At 37.6% G+C, this 19,957-nt stretch overlaps 2 protein-coding genes across 4 annotated transcripts in view; one reads left to right on the plus strand and one right to left on the minus strand.

The window, feature by feature from the left end:
- LOC107686540 (C-Jun-amino-terminal kinase-interacting protein 2-like) overlaps positions 1-10,600 on the plus strand; it is a 40,311-nt gene extending 29,711 nt beyond the window's left edge. For all 3 annotated transcript variants that reach the window (XM_016483578.1, XM_016483577.1, XM_016483579.1), the window contains 11 exons: positions 393-617; positions 700-778; positions 1,036-1,230; positions 1,411-3,744; positions 4,646-4,721; positions 4,917-5,089; positions 5,293-5,402; positions 5,522-5,644; positions 6,127-6,197; positions 6,343-6,441; positions 9,378-10,600. In XM_016483578.1, the coding sequence (XP_016339064.1) occupies positions 393-617; positions 700-778; positions 1,036-1,230; positions 1,411-3,744; positions 4,646-4,721; positions 4,917-5,089; positions 5,293-5,402; positions 5,522-5,644; positions 6,127-6,197; positions 6,343-6,441; positions 9,378-9,450 (3,558 nt within the window). In that variant the 3' untranslated portion in view covers positions 9,451-10,600. The remainder of the gene's footprint in view (positions 1-392; positions 618-699; positions 779-1,035; positions 1,231-1,410; positions 3,745-4,645; positions 4,722-4,916; positions 5,090-5,292; positions 5,403-5,521; positions 5,645-6,126; positions 6,198-6,342; positions 6,442-9,377) is intronic.
- Positions 10,601-13,586: 2,986 nt separating this feature from the next.
- arsa (arylsulfatase A) lies at positions 13,587-19,442 on the minus strand. The gene is made up of 8 exons (XM_016483580.1): positions 19,021-19,442; positions 17,859-18,099; positions 17,465-17,683; positions 16,132-16,301; positions 15,933-16,057; positions 15,722-15,849; positions 14,401-14,503; positions 13,587-14,319 (listed from the first exon to the last, which is right to left on the minus strand). Exons 1-8 carry the CDS (start codon positions 19,242-19,244, stop codon positions 14,024-14,026), a joined length of 1,506 nt encoding a protein of 501 aa, XP_016339066.1. The 5' UTR covers positions 19,245-19,442; the 3' UTR covers positions 13,587-14,023.
- Between the last annotated feature and the right edge of the window lie 515 nt (positions 19,443-19,957).

Consider the following 19,957-nt stretch of genomic DNA (forward strand, 5'->3'; position numbering starts at 1 on the left):
AGGGTTTGTTTTTCCTGCAACCACTGATCTATATATATAGTAACACATGTTTAAGAAATTATGGCCTGGCTAGCAGTCAAGTCTTCATCCAGTCCAGGGTGAACATATGGCCCAACTAATGAATGGAACACAACATTAACAGCAGAGAAAAAGGTCATGTTGAATCATGCATGGTAGACATGAGAAGCATTTGCTCTTGTTCATGCTGACTGATATTTGTGGATATCAAATTTTTGTGTATAATTGCTCTTCAATGGTTCATTCAGTCACCCCCGTTTCAGGCTGCATTATTGATTTGTGGTAATGTTTTACAGTGCTACACCAGATATTTTAAAATTATTTTGAGGTAAAATATTTAAAATCCTTCTTTTATTTTCTTCTTATTTGTAAAGGACTGCTTAATTCTAGAAAAGAATGATTTCCACCACCCAGTGTGCTCATTCCAAGATGACTTCCAAGAGTTTGAGATGATCGATGATGAAGATGATGAGGAAGAAGAAGAGGATGCAGATCCTAATGCCCCTCCCTCACCATCAGCATCTCCTCCCCCCTCCCCTACTCTGGGCACCCTGAAGAGCCGGCCAACCACTCTAAACCTGACTGCACCAGTTTCCCAGGTACCTCTTATACACACCTGAAATCAATATATCAATAAACACGTTTTCAGTATTTAAACTCTTCTTTTTGTCCTAATCTCAGGACTCCCTGAACAACAACAGCAATGTGTCACCACGAAAGTTAAGCTGGCAGGATTCTCTTCGAAACCCGACTTCACAGGGTAATTGTTGTTTATATATATATACAGTATATATATATATATATATATATATTTCCAAAACAGAATTCCAAAACTGATTCCAAGATTCCAAAACATATGAACAGATTCCAAAAAAAAAGCTCTATACAAACTCTAACTATTCATGCAATTATTGCATCAGAATGTCATTGATCATATTCTTTTGATTAATATCTATTTTGGATATTTCTGTAGCTATAAATGTAGCCCATTGTTAATCATTTTACTCACCATTTTAGGTTGCTTGTCTCCAAACCACTCTTGCCTTGAGGATGGTTCCCGTGTAACTACCACATGCCCAGCGGCTCCAGACACCACCGGCTCTGCCAATGGTACACCCTCAAACCCACCAGGACATTGTGGTTTTCATCAGTCACCTGGCAGACGGCTGCTGTACGACTTTGAGGGCAACAGAAAAGAACAACCTGAATATGGTAAGAAATCATATTACTAATGGCTAATCAAAATTAATATAGGCTACAATATATCCATTATCATGGTGATATTGGACGTCTTCAGCAACATTTCTCGTTTTGTCCTTATCCTTGTCAACTTATCTCAGTTCCCCTCCATCTCTCTTTTTCTTTCTAAATCTTTCTTGTCTTCCAAACCAGGCTCCTTTGGTCAACATAACTCGTCAAGTGGGTCTGAGGCAACTGAGGTGAAACCTGATGTTGAGGAATCCACTCTAAGCGAGCTTGATCCCTCAGTGGATGACTGCACTTCTCAGTGCTCCGATACCGAGGTCGACCATGACCTGAATGGTCATACCAAGCGTCGACCTTGCCGCTCTCGACCCAATGACACTTATACCGTGACTACGGAGACTGCTGATGACCCAGAGCTGGAAAACGATGGCACCAGTAGGTGTCTGTCCTCAACCGCACCTCTTGGTAACGATGCTGAGACTCCGTTATCAGATGAGGAGCTGGACAAAGAGTTTGACATTGACTTCATAAGTAAAGATACCTATGATCAAACCTGCAAGGAAGATGAGGCGTCTTCTTACGTTGAGTTCCCCTGCATTGAACCAGCTGAGTCCATTTCTGTCTCCAGCTACGTGTCGTCCAGTCGATCAGACGTCCTTGACGCTATGGACGAACTTCGAAACATGCGTCAGGGTCAACCTGCTGCAAATGACACAACTTCTCCTTCATCTGATCCTGGTATCGCTGATATGAATGCCAAACGCTATGCGGCGTCAGACCGCCACAGCGATGACCTTAGCTCTCCTGGATCAGACTCTGATATTGAAGGGGAACTTGAGGCTGCGTTTGCATGTGGTCCACTTGCTAGTAACATGATTTCCTCCATCTCAGAAACAGAGCTGGACCTGACCAGTGAATCCAGCAGCGGGCGCTCTTCGCACCTCACCAATTCCATTGAAGAAGCTAGCTCCCCAACCTCAGACCAAGAACTGGACCAGGAGCTGGACCCTGAACAGGACAGTGGTATTGTAGGTCTAAAAGCTTCTCTTCTTCTGGGCCAATCTGAGCCAATTAAACAAGAACCTTCACCAGGTCTAGACCCCAGCCCAGACATGTTACCACTAGATGATGGCCAAGCTCTGATGGGCCTGCAGAATGTAGATGACGAACAGGGTTATGAGCACCAGGCCGATCCAGATGAGACTCTTCCCCCTGCCATCCCCTGTGAGGATAGCGGCTCCCAGCAGCTGTTGTTGAAGATTGAGCCTGACCACAGTCTTGAGAGCTTCAGACGCTCCTTCTATTTGCCAGTTGGCCCCAAACTCATGCCCTCTGTGGACGACTATGATGGTAACAGTGAGGGAGAGTCCGAGTCAGAGTCCGAAGATGAGCTCAGTGAAAACTCTGATTCTCCTTGGCTTCTCAGCAACCTGGTCAACAGGATGATCTCAGAAGGCTCCTACCCAATCAGCTGCCCAGAAGAGTGCCTCAAACGCTCAGCCTCGATCTCTGACACCATCTCACCCTCGTCGGACTTGGAAACAGATACTTTCAATGAGACGGATGGCTGCAATTCACAAAAGCAGAAATCGGAAGAAAAGTCACAGGAGGTGACCTCTGAAAAGTCTGAGAAGAGACTGGACGAAGAGAAGGAGAGAGAAGCTAGCTATGTATCTGAAGAGGGACAGAAGGAAAGCAAGAGAACGGACACTTGTCTGTACATGAGCAACCCCACATATGGCAATGCTACACCCGTCTTTACAGAGAGATTTGATACCAGGACAAAGAATTATGAATCGGAGGACTTCCCATCCCAGAACTCATTAAAAAACAAGCAGAAAGAAGAAGAGGAGGAGCCAAATAATGACTTGATGATGGAGAGAATGAAGGAGCTGGAGTCTCCCAGCCTGAGCGAGAGCATAATCAGCGACAAAGACGAGGGACGGGAGACACGGGTCGATCAGATCACTTTGCAGCGAATCACAGAAGTCAAAAACAGCCTTACGCTGGACCTCCCAACAGCACAGACCAATCACTGTTTCAGTCTTACGTACTCAACAGATAACGATGAAGATGAGCAAGATACCTCCCCTTTCCTGGAGGATCTTCACAAGGTACCGTCACCCTACGGAAACGAGACTTACTTGGACAGCTCCCCACCTATTGATGAGAGTGTGCGAGAGTTGAGGAACGCAACCTCTGACCGGCCCATCGATGACTCCTTGGCATACGATTCAATGAAGTACACCCTAGTGGTGGATGAAAACACAACGCTTGAGCTGGTGAGCCTGAAGCGCTGTACCTCTGTTCTTAGCGAGGACAGTGATGGACTCTCTACTATTTGTGATCAGGAAGTTGTCGATGAAGATGAAGATATTTATGGCCAGGGCCAGATGGAAAGAGGCATGAGACCTGATTTGCTGTTAAGCTCCTCTGAAGAAGACTCCTCCCCTGAGGCGGATTTACCTTTCTCAAAGAAGTTCCTCAATGTGTTTGTCAACAGCACGTCACGGTCCTCCAGTAAGTGAAATTTAACACAGTGCACAAAAGATTTAAGGTATAGTTCACCCAAAAATGGAAAATTCTGTCATCATTTACTCACCTTCATTTCATTCCAAACCAATGAGATGTTTTGAAAAATGTGTTCAATCGTTTTTGTCCATACAAAGAAAGTAAATGTGGTCCAGTATTGTTTTGGACCCCATTAACTTTCACAGCATGGACAAAAACAGAAGAGAGAATATTATAGAGGTTTGGAATGCCATGAAGGTGAGTAAATGATGACAGAATTTTTGTTTTTGTCAATGATCCTTTCATTTTGGTTTCTTTGAAAGATTTCTTAGTGCCAAAAATCCATCCTTTGTTATTGTTTGCTCTCTCGCTGGATTAAACTAATATGACTAACACAGCAACATTTTTAAAGCTACTGTAAAGGCTTAATATACAAATATGCTCAAGGAGGAAATGCAAAATAAATTGTTGTATATTACCTAAATAAATTACCAAATTAAATTCATTCCCATTCACAGAGCCATTCTGAGTCCTTTTAGTACAGTTTAAGAGATTTAGATGATAATTTTACATAATTTAGGAGCCTGTCTCGCTGAACAGAAAGGATATTTAATAATCCTAATGAGATGACATCAGAAGATGAAGGATTTTGTATGACCTGCTTCTAAATGACATGATTTTTATTTAGAAAAACACATAATTAACACAATATACAGTGGCAGTGACATGACATGTGGCCAAGTGTGGTGTCCCATACTCAGAATTTGTGCTTTGCATTTCACCCATCCAAGTGCACACACACAGCAGTGAGTAGTGAACAAACACACACCCACAACACACACACACACTACCTTGGGGCTTATATCTCAGTATACAGTGACATAATGCATCTGCATTATGTGTGTTTCAGGCACAGAGTCCTTCGGGCTTTTCTCGTGCACTATAAATGGAGAAGAAAGAGATCAGACTCACAGAGCGGTCTTCAGGTGAGCAATGCTACCCACACTATAACCTAAATACACCTACAGTAGCTCTAATCAAAAAGCTCCAGTCTGGTTTAAAGCCCAATCACAAACCCTCAAGCAGCTCTTCTTTTTCAGTATCTGTTAAAACAGTAAACTGACTGCTCATAATATCTATTGCATGCAATACAAATGCAAGTTTTAATGCCCACGCTGCAGGTTCATCCCACGACATGCAGATGAGCTGGAGTTAGACATTGATGATCCATTATTCGTTGAGGAAGAGGAGGATGATTACTGGTACCATGGGTATAACATGCGCACAGGGGCCAGAGGGATTTTCCCAGCATACTACGCCCACGAGGTTGTTGGCCAAACAAAAGATCTGATGAGTAAGAATTTTGAAAATACAGTGTTTTCAAAATATAAATTTTTGGGATTACTGTTTTGGGGGGAAAATATGTATATACTTCTGTAAAAGAGTCCTTCTGGTAAGGAATATGGGACTGGTTTCTTTTTCTTTGGCCTTCACATCTGGTCTCTTTGTTAAAGCACTTGGTGAGTCAGCATTGTCTGTATATGTGTGTTTCCATAGTGATGAAGAGGAACCCTGCTTGGATGGAAAGCTTCCGAGTGCAGTTCCTGGGTTCGGTGGAAGTTCCTTATCACCAAGGCAATGGCATCCTGTGTGCTGCCATGCAGAAGGTACCGCAAACAGGAAATGTATCAGATTGTGCTTTACTTGTGTGAGATAGTACTCAATGAATGCACAATGTTACATCATATGATGCAAACAAGAACTAATGAGTTTGTTTATCTTTCAGATCGCTATGGCAAGGAAGAGGACGGTGCATCTTCATCCCCCATCTATTTGTGAGCTGGAAATAAGCCTGCAGGGTGTGAAACTAGTCATGAATTTGGATGATGAGTATGACTTTTCAGGGGAGGTAAGAGAGAGAGAAAAAGAGAAAAAATGTAAAGGTGCAACTTTATTTTTATTTTGCCCTGCTGGATATGACAGTAGTCTTGTTTACCCAATCAGCAGTCAGCAATGATTAATTTATTCTGCAAACAAAATATACGATAAATGGAGTTAAAAAAGCTAGTAGTATTAATCTGGTCCTCTCATAGACTTTTTAATATTTATTATCATTTTTTTATTTTTTATTTGGCTACTGAATCTTCATCTGATGTGTAAATGAATTAAAAAAAAATATATATACTGTGTGTGTGTATATATATATATATATATATACACACACACAGTATATATATTTTTTTCCAAGTGCACACACACAGCAGTGAGTAGTGAACACACACACACTGTGAACACACACCCGGAGCATACATTGTGAGACTATCTAAATTTCAGCATTTTGCCTGGTATTTTGATATTTATTATAATTCCTCTTCTCATTTCTTTTTATAGTTTGACAGATGTAGTCACTTCTTCCAAATGAAAAACATCTCCTTTTGTGGATGTCATCCTAAAAACAACTGGTAAACACACACACATACATTACCACTTTCTATTTTTTTAGTAAACCCCAAAACAAGTCTTCAAGTCTTCATGCATTTGATCAGTTTTGGAAGATTTTGCAGGCCAAAATAAGACTTGTCCCTCTCTCTGTGTGTCTCTCTGTAGTTATTTTGGTTTCATCACCAAGCACCCGATGCTGAACAGGTTTGCATGTCACGTCTTCGTCTCTCAGGACTCCATGAGACATGTAGCTGAGTGTGTGGGGTGAGTGTAACGCTCTTAAACATCACAATAACATTTACAAGAAACTTTTGACACTGAGAATAGCAGAGAAGGGAAGTTAATGAGAGTGATCGGTCTCTGCTTCATTACCAGAGCACAGGCCAGACTGCTGTGTGCATTATTAAAGCTTCTCTCTTTTGGAGTTATGGGCCCCAGCAGGAGGCAGCTATCTCTGCCGCATTACATAATAGGACCTTATGAACATATACATTATTTAGCCTTATCATTTAGCACAAAAATGAAGGGAAAGAAAGTTAAAGAACAGAAACTAAAGATGTTTTTATGACAATACTTTGTTTTCATCATTAATAACAAGACAGAAGCTCATCAACCTGCACACTTGTACAGACTCACAGCTTTAGTTTTCTGTAGAGTTGTTGAAATTATTCATTATTATTATTGCACACTTTATGCGACTAGTAAAGCCTCCAGCTATGTAGTTAGCTGGTGTGACTAGCTTCTGTGTTATAATGTGTGCTGGGCTTAAATAGACTTCAATGGATCTTTTTAATATTATTATTTAAATTATTATTTAAAGGGGTCATATGATGCGATTTCAATTTTTCCTTTCTCTTTGGAGTACCCACACTATAACCTAAATACACCTACAGTAGCTCTAATCAAAAAGCTCCAGTCTGGTTTAAAGCCCAATCACAAACCCTCAAGCAGCTCTTCTTTTTCAGTATCTGTTAAAACAGTAAACTGACTGCTCATAATATCTATTGCATGCAATACAAATGCAAGTTTTAATGCCCACGCTGCAGGTTCATCCCACGACATGCAGATGAGCTGGAGTTAGACATTGATGATCCATTATTCGTTGAGGAAGAGGAGGATGATTACTGGTACCATGGGTATAACATGCGCACAGGGGCCAGAGGGATTTTCCCAGCATACTACGCCCACGAGGTTGTTGGCCAAACAAAAGATCTGATGAGTAAGAATTTTGAAAATACAGTGTTTTCAAAATATAAATTTTTGGGATTACTGTTTTGGGGGGAAAATATGTATATACTTCTGTAAAAGAGTCCTTCTGGTAAGGAATATGGGACTGGTTTCTTTTTCTTTGGCCTTCACATCTGGTCTCTTTGTTAAAGCACTTGGTGAGTCAGCATTGTCTGTATATGTGTGTTTCCATAGTGATGAAGAGGAACCCTGCTTGGATGGAAAGCTTCCGAGTGCAGTTCCTGGGTTCGGTGGAAGTTCCTTATCACCAAGGCAATGGCATCCTGTGTGCTGCCATGCAGAAGGTACCGCAAACAGGAAATGTATCAGATTGTGCTTTACTTGTGTGAGATAGTACTCAATGAATGCACAATGTTACATCATATGATGCAAACAAGAACTAATGAGTTTGTTTATCTTTCAGATCGCTATGGCAAGGAAGAGGACGGTGCATCTTCATCCCCCATCTATTTGTGAGCTGGAAATAAGCCTGCAGGGTGTGAAACTAGTCATGAATTTGGATGATGAGTATGACTTTTCAGGGGAGGTAAGAGAGAGAGAAAAAGAGAAAAAATGTAAAGGTGCAACTTTATTTTTATTTTGCCCTGCTGGATATGACAGTAGTCTTGTTTACCCAATCAGCAGTCAGCAATGATTAATTTATTCTGCAAACAAAATATACGATAAATGGAGTTAAAAAAGCTAGTAGTATTAATCTGGTCCTCTCATAGACTTTTTAATATTTATTATCATTTTTTTATTTTTTATTTGGCTACTGAATCTTCATCTGATGTGTAAATGAATTAAAAAAAAATATATATACTGTGTGTGTGTATATATATATATATATATATACACACAATCCCGCCGCCTCTGCTCACTCTAGTCCGGCCTCAGCTCACGCTAGGCCGCGGTTTCCGCTCACGCTAGGCTGCCTTGTGTCTCGTTGTGAAAGCGAAACTACTTTGTTTGGCCTTCCAAAAGCCCTGCGCTGCGCTGGGACGGCTCACGGGAGAGCTCGTGGGTGATTCCCGTTTATATCATTAAGCAGAGGTTCAAATTCCAGTCCGAACACCACTGGCCACGAGCTTTGGGTTCTGCTCTCATGGAGAATATTTATTTATATAGCATAGTTTACTTTGAAGCACACGAGGAGACCCCGCCCCATTTTGGAGGTTCTGCCCACTTTTGGAGTTCACGCCCCATTTTGGATTTCTCCGGTCTGCAGTTATATCTACTTGGAGATGAGCTTTGTAAAAATAGACGCGTTTCAAAAAGGCGGAGAAACAATAATGTACAGTATGTGGAAAATAATGTGTTTTTTGAACTTTAAACCGCATAAACGCATTTCATTACACCAAATACACAAAATAATGTTCTTTTTAGCAGCATCATATGACCCCTTTAAAATGAAAAATGAAAATGAAATAATTATCTAAATCCTGGTTTATTGTGAACAAATTGTTCAGAATTTGCCTGAAAAAAAACAGACAAACAAAATATGCAATAACTGCTCCGCCCTGGATAAATAAATAAATAAACTAATAAATAAGAAAAACATAAATTACAAATAAAATATAAATTACAAATAAAAACAATTATTATAGTTATTTAGTCAATTTGACATCAAAATTGACCTTATTTAGTTTATTATTTAAATCCTGGTTTATTGTGAACAAACTGGTTCGGAATTTGCCTGAAAAAACAAACAAACAAAATATGCAAACATTTGACATCAAAATTGACCTTGTTTAATTTATTATTTAATTCCTAAATATGATGAATATGATGGTTTGATCAAATATGAGCTATATATATATATATATATATATATATATATATACATACAGTGGGCACGGAGAGTATTCAAATACATGACCAATACAATACACAAGCAAAACAAAACGCTGTTCACAAAGCGCAACACACAAGTGTAAGTTCTGATCTCGTATGTCTCTGTGTGCTTGTTTCAGACGTGCGTTCCAGGAGTACTACCAAGAGCACTTAGAATACGCCTGTCCTACCGAAGATATCTACCTTGAGTAAAGGAGGAAAAGGGTAACCATGGCAACTGCTGTCCCTCAGGACAGATGTCTGTTCCTGGGCTTGGCCACTACGAGGCGCCTGGCAGCCTTCTCAAATGTAACATAGGCCTCATCTCTTTATTCTCTTCCTCAGTTTCTCTTGTTCTCCCGACATGAACTGAGCTGAATACTCTACATAGGCTCTTAGTGGTCTGTCTGTTTATTTAACTGTTTATCAGTTAATTTATTCTCTTAATTGAGATGGATTGCTTGTTTATTTAACTTTTCTACTATATAATTAGGGACATGGTTTTTGGGTGGATACATCAGTTCGAGTTCTTTTTTTTATATATATATAGTCCTGGTGTAGAAAAGACAAAATATGACTTGACATGTTTGATTGCATGGCTTTGAGGGTTATGCTCACAAACACACACATACACACACAATGTCTAAAAGCAAAAGGCGATCAGAGGTTTGAATCTGAAGACCAGGATTGTTTGTAAATATGTATTTGTCCGATTCTGATACATTGCTGTACTGGGTTTGTACTAAAAAGGACAAGGCAGTAAGACGTGACCTGGAGTCGTTGATAGGTCTACAGATTGTCTGTTCCAATGTAGTAGAAGGTTTAATGTACGTTTCTGATTTAACCGCGATGTAAATACTGTACAAATAGGGATGACTGTAGGTGAAAACAGATGCTTCATTACATCATGGTATGCAAGTATCCTGCGCCATCTGTCTGAGAATGAGAAAGTGGGACGGATTGCAGGTCGGCAGGCTGGGTGTACAGTAGAGGAATCTAGAGATGGTTCAGTGAATCTCATCAAGTCATATCTGGAAAATATTTGACCCCAAAATCACAAAGATGTTGTGTAAAAATTATGATTTTTTTGCAACTGTGACGTTATTTTCATCTCAACTTTTAACACCCCCAATTACTGTAATGCATCCAGATATTTCAGTTTTGAGTTTTGTGCATAAGTTTTTCATTATTAATTATTATTAATTATTTGCAATGCCATTGTGACATTGCCATCACAGTTAAACACCCACAATTAGAGTAATGCATCCAGATGTTTTAGTTTTGGGTTTATTTATAGTTTTAGTTGATTTTCATTAATGATTCTCAGTAATACAGTAATAAAAATCATCCTGTCAATATGCTTTATTTTAAATCAGCATGCAATTAAGGCTGTGCTACAAATATTACCATTAAGTATAAATAATTTACAATGATTATATCATTAATTAATATCAATATTGATTCAAATAATAATAATGATATTTTTTGTATTATAATTGTTATTAATAATAATAATAATAATAATAATGAAAAATTATTTGTATTTATTTATTTAGCTTTACATTATTGGAGGATAAGGCACATAAAATGTGCTGAAGTGTCATAATGTCATTAATATCAATATTCATATAATTAATTAATCAATCAATTAATTGTTGTTAGTTTTTTTTTTAACATTACAGTAATAAAGGGTGAGGTGAGGGAATGTGCTTAATTGTCATGAAACAATCATAATATAGGCTTTATTTTCTTCATGCACATTAAAATGTATTTTTTATTTTTTCATTTTATTTTGGGGTAAAATATTACTGAGATATCAACTTTGTACGATTCATCCGGTTGGCTATGATATAGCTCAGTCCTTTGGGCATTCAGTCAAATAATATTTCTCCAGCTCTCAAACCTGACAGCCCCTCTACTTACCATTGTCTGCTGTCTTGTATGATTGTCGGGTTGGACTGACGCTTTTAGCTTTTAAGCCTGATATAGCTCACCTCTCATGCTTTGAACGTTTGCAGGTAGAAACTTCAGAGAGATATGATGCTTATAGACAGCGAGTAAAATGAAAAGACCCGTTCACTGGGAAACACACTGAATGCAGGAATGTTTTACCAATGGACTTGATAATTTAATCCAGTAATCTGCAGGACAAATATTGCTTCATATTACACCGGTAAAGAATAAAACACCCCAATTCTGTCCTGTGAAGCAGATGTATAGGTGCCATGTGATTATATAATAAGCTCAGGATATCAGAAAACAACCCTTGTGCATTGTTTTGTCTCTCTGAGTCAGTCACAGATGCCGACTGGCAGACGCAGTTGTTCAGCTCTCTGATTTAGCCCTTGTCCTGACCTTGACCGGCGCTGCTGAGACTGAACAGAGCAGAGCAGATCCCCCTCTCATCTGACTTTTTCGTGCACACTGCACTGCGGTATACTAGTATGCATACATAGTATGGTAGTATGCTATTTTGAACGCAGCCCATCGTTCCCTGCACACGTGACTGTATCCTCCAGCAGCCTGCAATCTGTTTCCATGGTTACCCGTTCATTTGTGACGGTGACACTCTCACGGAAGGAGTTTTATGTTTTATATGTGTCTTGTTTTCGGTTAGATTGCTGTAAATATTCTAGAGTCAGGATCGCCATGCTGTGTCCTTTCTGTTGAGTGTGTTATTGAGATAAATATGTACATTTAAAAGAAATAATAATATTAATAATAATGTTCACAACCAAAAGCCAACTGTGATGGGGTGAAAAGATATAAATAGCTTTGAATTAGTATTTGTATCTTTCCTTTATCTGCTTTTCATTGGTATACATCTGTTGTTGGATGTGTGGTCAGTCACCATGTGCGGAATAACATGCAATCGCTGACGATCTAACAAATCCGCCGTGTCAATCAGATCTTCCTTCATTCACAAACAGACACGCATCGAATGCCCAAAAACTCATTCGTCGAGTCAATCAGCAATTTTGTCTCATTTATGAGCAATCATTTATATCAATCGGAGCTCTAAATCCTTAGTTATGACTGTTACATGACATTTTTTGTGTGTTCATAAGGTAAATGAATATCTTGACTATTTTAGCCTTCAATTTAGCAATTTGTAGTGACAAATTGGCTGTGAAACCCCTAACACATTCAGGCAGAGCATCTAATACTTCTTGATTACTTAAGCTTGGGTAGCTGAAATACACAGTTCTGGACTTAAACGTACATAATTCAGTCCTTCACTGTATAACGGAAACCGCTTCAGTATGACAAAACTATGTATCTTGTATCTTTAAAAATGACAACTTGTAAAGAAAAAACGAACAAAAAAAATCTCACTGCCTTGTCATGGATTTGGTCTTATGAATAAAATAATATATGCTCGATGTCTCCAAAGTGTTTCTGAGAAGTGTTATTTTGATATAGTTTAGATTCTATTATAGTTTTTATTAATTATTTTTACATTTTCTGTTTTCAATTGAATTGAATTTTAGTTAAAGTTGAAGTCATTTTGTTGTTTTTGTCATTTTTATTATTTTTTTCTTAATTATCTATATAGCTTTTTTTTATTGCAGTTTTAGTTTGTTATTTTAGTACACAAAGTAAATGAAAATGAGACATGTTCTGAAAACGTATCTGAAATAAGTTTTAATTTTCATTTGATTTCAAACTACAATTTTTTATGGTTTAAACTTGAGTTTCAATTAACTATAATAACTGTGTTTCTGAGTTTATTTGGCAAAGGTGAGACTTCGCCGCTTGTGGGACTGATGCTGGTGGATGGCAGCTCTGTAAGTTCTCTCCGTCATGTTTGTCATCTACATGTTAGGCTGCCTTTAAAGGGATAGTTCACCCACAAATGAACATTGCTGCCATTAATTACTCACCCTCATGTTGTTCCAAACCTGTAAGACCAAATGAATTTATTTGTGATGAAATCCAATGGCTTTCTGACCCTGCATAGACAACAACGCAACTACCACATTCAAGGCCCAGAAAGGTAGTAAGGACATAATTAAAATAGTCCATGTGACATCAGTGGTTCAACCCTAATTTTATGAAGCTTCAAAAGTACTTTTTGTATGCCAAAAAAAAAATATATATATAAATTTATTCAACAATTTCTTTCAATTTTTGATGCACATTAATGAGAGTACCACATCACAAATAAAATGTAAAGAGCTTTATATAATGTAATATAATGTGGTAATATACATTTAATTACTATATTAATATAAGCATTTTTCCATATTCCCTAATAAATGGTTTGCCATTCAGCCAGTTCAGCCTTGTACACGCATGACGAGGAGGAATAAAATATATAACTTTCTTTTATTTTTAAAAATCACTCCATAATTATGATTCAGTGTTAAAAGCAGACTGATAGTGAATGAAACTCAAAAAAGTATGACATAAACATTCATACATTTGTACTTAAAAATACACAGTCACTGTTAACAGCCTATTATTATATCTGAACTAGTTGAACTGAGAGATAAGTGAGAAAATCAATAAGACCATTTTTAGCATTCATACTATCATTCTATGCATCAACTGGAGTATTTGTGGACAAAATAAGCAACAGGATCAACTTCATTTTTTATCAAATCTTTTCAGTTGTTTTCCTTCAGCAAAGAACCTAAACAACATTCCAGAAACGTTATTATGCTTTTTCATTGCATTTTGCTTTGAGAAGAAAATCAATGGAAGATTGTAAACACAATCAGTCTTTTGGCGGTCTTGTGAATTGTAATTTCATGATTTGGCAGTGTGCCGGCCGCTGCTTCCATTAAAGTGCAGAAGTGCAGCGGCAGCATGTGGGTTTAGGGGTGCAATTAGGAATGCAGCAGGGCTCGAGTGCAGAGTCTCTCCCTTTGGCAATCTCACTCTCGCCAAACACCATAGAAGCCTCAAACTGCTCCTTGACGGCCTGGATTTGCTTGAGCACAGAGTCCCATTCGGTACTGTTAAGGTTATAGTTTTCTGATGGATCTGCCTCTAAGTTATATAGTAAAGGAGGATCATGGCGCTTGAGGAAAAGTGATGAGCAGTTGCTGTCCTGGGGGTTTTCACTGTGAATTGCACCTGAGTTATGGGGGGAAAAAAGACATAAACGAAATAAACAGGAAGGTGAGGTTTATATAGTCTAAGCAATGGTGAACTTACCCTGTGTATAGTAATGTGCTTTGAAATTTTTCCATCTCACTGCAAACACGCTATACTTCTCACTTGGAGCAATCGGGTAGTAAAAGATGGTCTGTCTTTCACTCTGAAACATCAATAACAAGGTTTTTAAAGCACGGGCTCATTGGCATGAAGTCAAATAAATAATGACAGAGATATTTGGTAAACTATTCCTTTAACCATTTTAAATAGTTATACATAGTGTCTCCAAAATCTACAATAACAAAATACACTGTAAAAACATACTGAGGTTCTGTGGTGCTGTGCTCAAAGATGTATGTCTAATAATGGATGTATATGTAGGTTAACTATTCAAAAATAAAGCAGACTGAATGCAAGAATGCTTCCTGTATGCTTAGAAAAAACTAAATATGTAGGTGACCCTGGACCACAAAACCAGTCTTAAGTCGCTGGGGTATATTTGTAGCAATAGCCAAAAATACATTGCATGGGTCAAAATAATTGATTTTTCTTTTATGCCAAAAATCATTAGGATATTAAGTAAAGATGTTCCTAGAAGATATTTTGTACATTTCCTACTGTAAATATATCAAAACTTAATTTTTGATTAGTAATATGCATTGCTAAGAACTTAATTTGGAAAACTTTAAAGGCAATTTTCTCAGTATTTAGATTTTTTTGCACCCTCAGATTCCAGATTTTCAAATAGTTGTATCTCAGCCAAATATTGCCCTATCCCAACAAACCACACATCAATGGAAAGCTTATTTATTCAACTTTCAGATGATGTATAAATCACAATTTCAAAAAATTGACCCTTATGACTGGCTTTGTGGTCCAATACACTATTGTTCAAAAGTTTGGGGTCAATAAGATTTTTTTTTTTTTTTAAAGAAATGTGTAGTTCTATTGTGCAATGATGAGTTAAACTGATCGAAAGAGACACTAAAGGCTTCTAAAGTGTTAACAATTTTTATTTAAAAAAATCTGAACTTTCTATTCATCAAAGAATCCTGAAAAAATGTGTCACTGCTTCCACAAAGATACAGAAGTAGCACAAAAAGAAATATTTCTTGAGCATATTAGAATGATTTCTGAAGGATAATGTGACTCTCAAGACTGTAGTAATGATGCTGAAAATTTAGCTTTGCATCACAGGAATAAATTGCATTTTAAAGTATATTAAAATAGAAATAAAAATATTTCACAATATTACTGTTTTCCTGTATTTTTGTTCAAATAAAACATGTTTTACAAATCTTACCAAGCCCAAACAAACACTAATGTATGTATGTATGCATGCATGTAAATATATTTGACTTTTGATCATTTTGTCTCTTACCGCTCCGCGATTCAACAGGATGTTTGTCATGTCGACCCCGTCTAGTTGAACGTCAGGTAACGCAGCTCCAGCCAGTTTGGCAAAGGTGGGCAGAATGTCCAAAGAGCTGGCCAGAGCATGGGTCACACCTTTGAATGATGGGAAAACAAAGTAAATGTCTTCAATTTCATGTATATTTCTTATAGCTGGATTCAGACACTGGGCCATTTACCTGGTTGGATGGATCCAGGCCAATATGCGATGGCCGGCTCTCTCATTCCTCCTTCATAAGTCGTGCCTTTGCCACATTTCATCAGGCCTGCGTTTCCCCCACGAGACTTCCGCATGAGCTCTGGCCTGCGAACGCACACATATATAGATGTTAAGAGAAATAGAAACGCACAAAGCATGGACTAAGGAGAAACACCTACCCGTTGTCACCAGTGAAGAAGACGAGAGTGTTGTTGATCACCCCCGTCTCCTCCAGAGTTTGCAGAATCTTCCCCACAGTGCCATCAAACTCCATCAGAGCGTCACCGAACGGCCCACGAGGAGACTTCCCTGCATAGTCTGCGCCTGCATACTGAGGGTAGTGTGTGTGCTGGAGAGACAGAGACCAGGCAGAAAATAATTAAGTACATTGAGTGTGTTTCTAAAAGATCATAACATATTCTGGAAGCAAAAAATCCCACTTATTTTGAATACATTGTGTAAATCTTTCAAGAAAGACCTACTATGAGCTTTGAGATTGTTAAATGATGCTAAACACTATAGAAACCTTCAGAAAATCAGTGTGATTATCACTTCTGATTTTAATTTTATTTAAATTAATAAAAAACAAACAAAAAAAAAACTAAATTTAAATTAATCTTTATTATTTAACGTAATTATCTATTAATCTTAATTGTTTAGTTAATTATTATTTAATTTATAATTATTTCGTTTTGTTCAAGTCATGTTCATTCTCAGTGAAGAACTACACTGCCCACAATCCTCTTTGGCTCGTCCAATCAAAAAAAGTCACTGTTACCAAGGAAATTGGAATTATGCCAAAAGAGGTAATGAAACACTCCCATGAAGCATTGCGAATGACATAATCAAGTAATCCTCCCTAAACTCCCAAACAACTTATATTTTTGTATATTTTAATATTTTGCAGATAGATAGATCTATCTATCTATCTAGTTGAGAGTGTAAAAGAAAAAGGAGCTATGAAATTAAATGATCATTTTTTTTTTATTTTATGAAGGCAGTTAAGGCATCCCATGAATCATTGCGCATATATATATATATATATATATATTTTTTTTTATTGCAACATCCACAATGCTTCATGGGATGCCTTAACTGCCTTCATAAAATAATTAAAAAACGATCATTTCATTTCATAGCACCTTTTTCTTTGACACTATCAACTCATTATTTAAAGCATTTTTATCCAAAGTTGGGATTCAATTTATTATAAATACTTTACATACTTATTTCCTCAATAACAAGCATTATAAGAAACATTATACTGTAGAAATTCCGTAATATAAAATAATCTAGTACTCCTTTTCAAACTCTCAGAGACATGCAAGCAATTGCCTAAAACATTACAAAAATGATTTACATTTTCATTCAGTCATTTATCAGATGCTTTTATCCAATAGCGACTTACAAATGAGGACAACAGAAGCAATCAAAACAAAAAGAGCAATAATATGTAAGTGCTGTGAGAAGTCTTGGTTAGTTTATTTGATTCAGACTGTTGATTTGACTCACATGTGAAGGATAGTACAGAAAGAACGGGCCGTTATTTCGGACAGCATCAGTGATGAACTGAGTGGCAAATTCGCTGTAGGCCTTCTCGAGCTGCAGGAAGTCTGCAGGCTGCTGCTTGATGTTCTCATTAAACATGAGAGGTACAGTTACAACACCCTGATCACAGAAGCCATAGCACTTCACATCCGGAGGGAAACACGTGAGATTCTGACAGGGACCCTTTGATAGAGCGGTATTATGCAATGATGAAAGACAGCAACAAAATGAAGACTCTAACATTCAGGAATCAGTTGACACGCCTGCATTAAAAATATATATTAATTATAATAATGTTATGCAATTTCTTTGGTGCTTTCCAGATAAAACTCAGAATAATTAAAGAAAACATAATGACCTGGTCGTGTGAGTACGGGATACCGAGATAATTGTCAAAGCCCTGTCGGGTGGGCAGGTAAGTGCCATTCAGCCCGATGCCCAGGTGCCATTTGCCCACTATGGCTGTAGTGTAACCCTTAGACTTCAGCAGCTCTGCGATAGTGGTCTCATTGAGAGGGAGACCCCCTTTTGAGGCCGGATACAGCACACCTGGATAGATGCCAGAACGAGTCTGATAGCGGCCCGTCAGCAAGGCTGCCCTGGACCAAAAAAACAGTATGTAAAAGGAAATTCTGCACATTAGCACGATAAATCATTATAAGAGGGTGAATTCTAATTTCTAACCAGGCTGATTATGATATTGGTTTAATCATTGTAAGATAAATTGAGCACATTGCATTTATCATGCAGTCTGCAGTGTGTGTACAATTTTATAAAAATTAGGTCTTGCATAAAGAAAATACACATACTGTGCGTAGTATACATTTTAAATAATGCAGAAATAGAAGGCCTATTAGTAGTATGTTTATGATATTATCGAACCAAAGTCGGTGAATATTACCTTGCATTCTGGCGCCATCTTCTGTGATAATTTGATATTATCAAATATGTATTATGTCGGTGATAATATATCTAATCAGTTTGACAATTAATTTAAGACACAGCGTTTTTATGAAAGCCAAAAAACAAACAAAAAAAAAACATAAATAGTAAGCCTGCTAGTAATATGTTTTTAAAATAATTAATACTAAAATAAAATAACAAAAAACTAATAAAACATTATTTTATAATGACTGCAGAAATAGTAGGCCTACTAGTAGCACCGTTTATTATATATAAAACATCTAGAAATCTAATAAGTTAGTCAATAAATTAAATTATATAAGAGAATTAATCAATGAGACAATAAATCAAGGGACATTTTTGATAGCCAGACACAACAACAACAAAAACTTCAGACCAGCCTAAAATGACTACATATAAACTATATAAAATAGCAATAATAAATAATAATTTCTAAATAATATTTCCAACTTCTAATTTAATTACATCAAAAACTTGTCGAGGCTGGAAGGTGATTTAAAGATACTCAAAAGAAGTGTACAAATGAACGCATGAACAAAAATGAAATAATAGGCTGGATAACAGGTGGATTTGGTAAAAGATGCATTTGGTTTTACCTAGAAGGGCTGCACACGGGGCTCGTGACGTAGAAGTCGGTAAACCGGAGCCCGTGCGCCGCTAGTCTGTCTAGATTCGGGGTGAGAGAGCTCGGGTGTCCAAAACAGCCCAGATCACCGTAACCCAAATCATCGGCGAACAGCAGCACGAAGCTGGGCGGCGTCGCGCGAGCACATTGAGCTGTGATCAGTGCAAACAACGCGATTACGCACATTAAAGCCATTACGCAGCTTACAAAATCTTTACAGTTTATACAAAACGTTATTCAAGTAGCATGACAGTTCCTGCTCGGTTTGTTATGAACAAACGCTTTGCTATGAGCTTCAGGTTCACTCCTTTCCTCGCAGCTTTATTTCTGTCATTTACATCTTGCTGGAATCTTTCATGTTTGTCCCGTGTGGATCATGTGATCCCCGACACGCGGCCAGGGGGCTGATGGGATATGTGGTTTATTATCCAGAAACGGCGTGCATGTGCATCATTTAGTTTGCTTTGAATAGATGTTTTGCGTGGGTTCAACTTTTTTAAGCACCAACATCGACAACATTCTTCAAAACTTCTCAAAGTGTTTTCCACTGAAAAAGAACGACGTCTGCAGCAACATGGTGGTGAGTAAATATTAATATTCGCCTATTTCCATATTTGTGTGGGCTGTGATTCGATTTAATGCCGTTTGATGAGGAAATAAACATTATTATTAAAAACAGTAACAAAAGCTAATAATAGCTAATAAAAGTGGGCAATTTTCATGCAAATATAAACCTTACCATTGAAATATCAAGCGTTTATCAAGGGGAGTTATTTAAAATGGTGTGGTTGTGTCTATTATTTCACTAAGAAATTGCATTGTTTTAGAAAATGTTTGAGAAATACAGTGGGGGTCCAAACGTTTAAAACCCAATAGTAAAATGCATTTGCATTCTTTACTAGGCTACA

The sequence above is a fragment of the Sinocyclocheilus anshuiensis genome, unplaced genomic scaffold (genome assembly GCF_001515605.1).
Source record: "Sinocyclocheilus anshuiensis isolate Anshui unplaced genomic scaffold, SAMN03320099.WGS_v1.1 scaffold733, whole genome shotgun sequence".
Lineage (NCBI taxonomy): Eukaryota > Metazoa > Chordata > Actinopteri > Cypriniformes > Cyprinidae > Sinocyclocheilus > Sinocyclocheilus anshuiensis.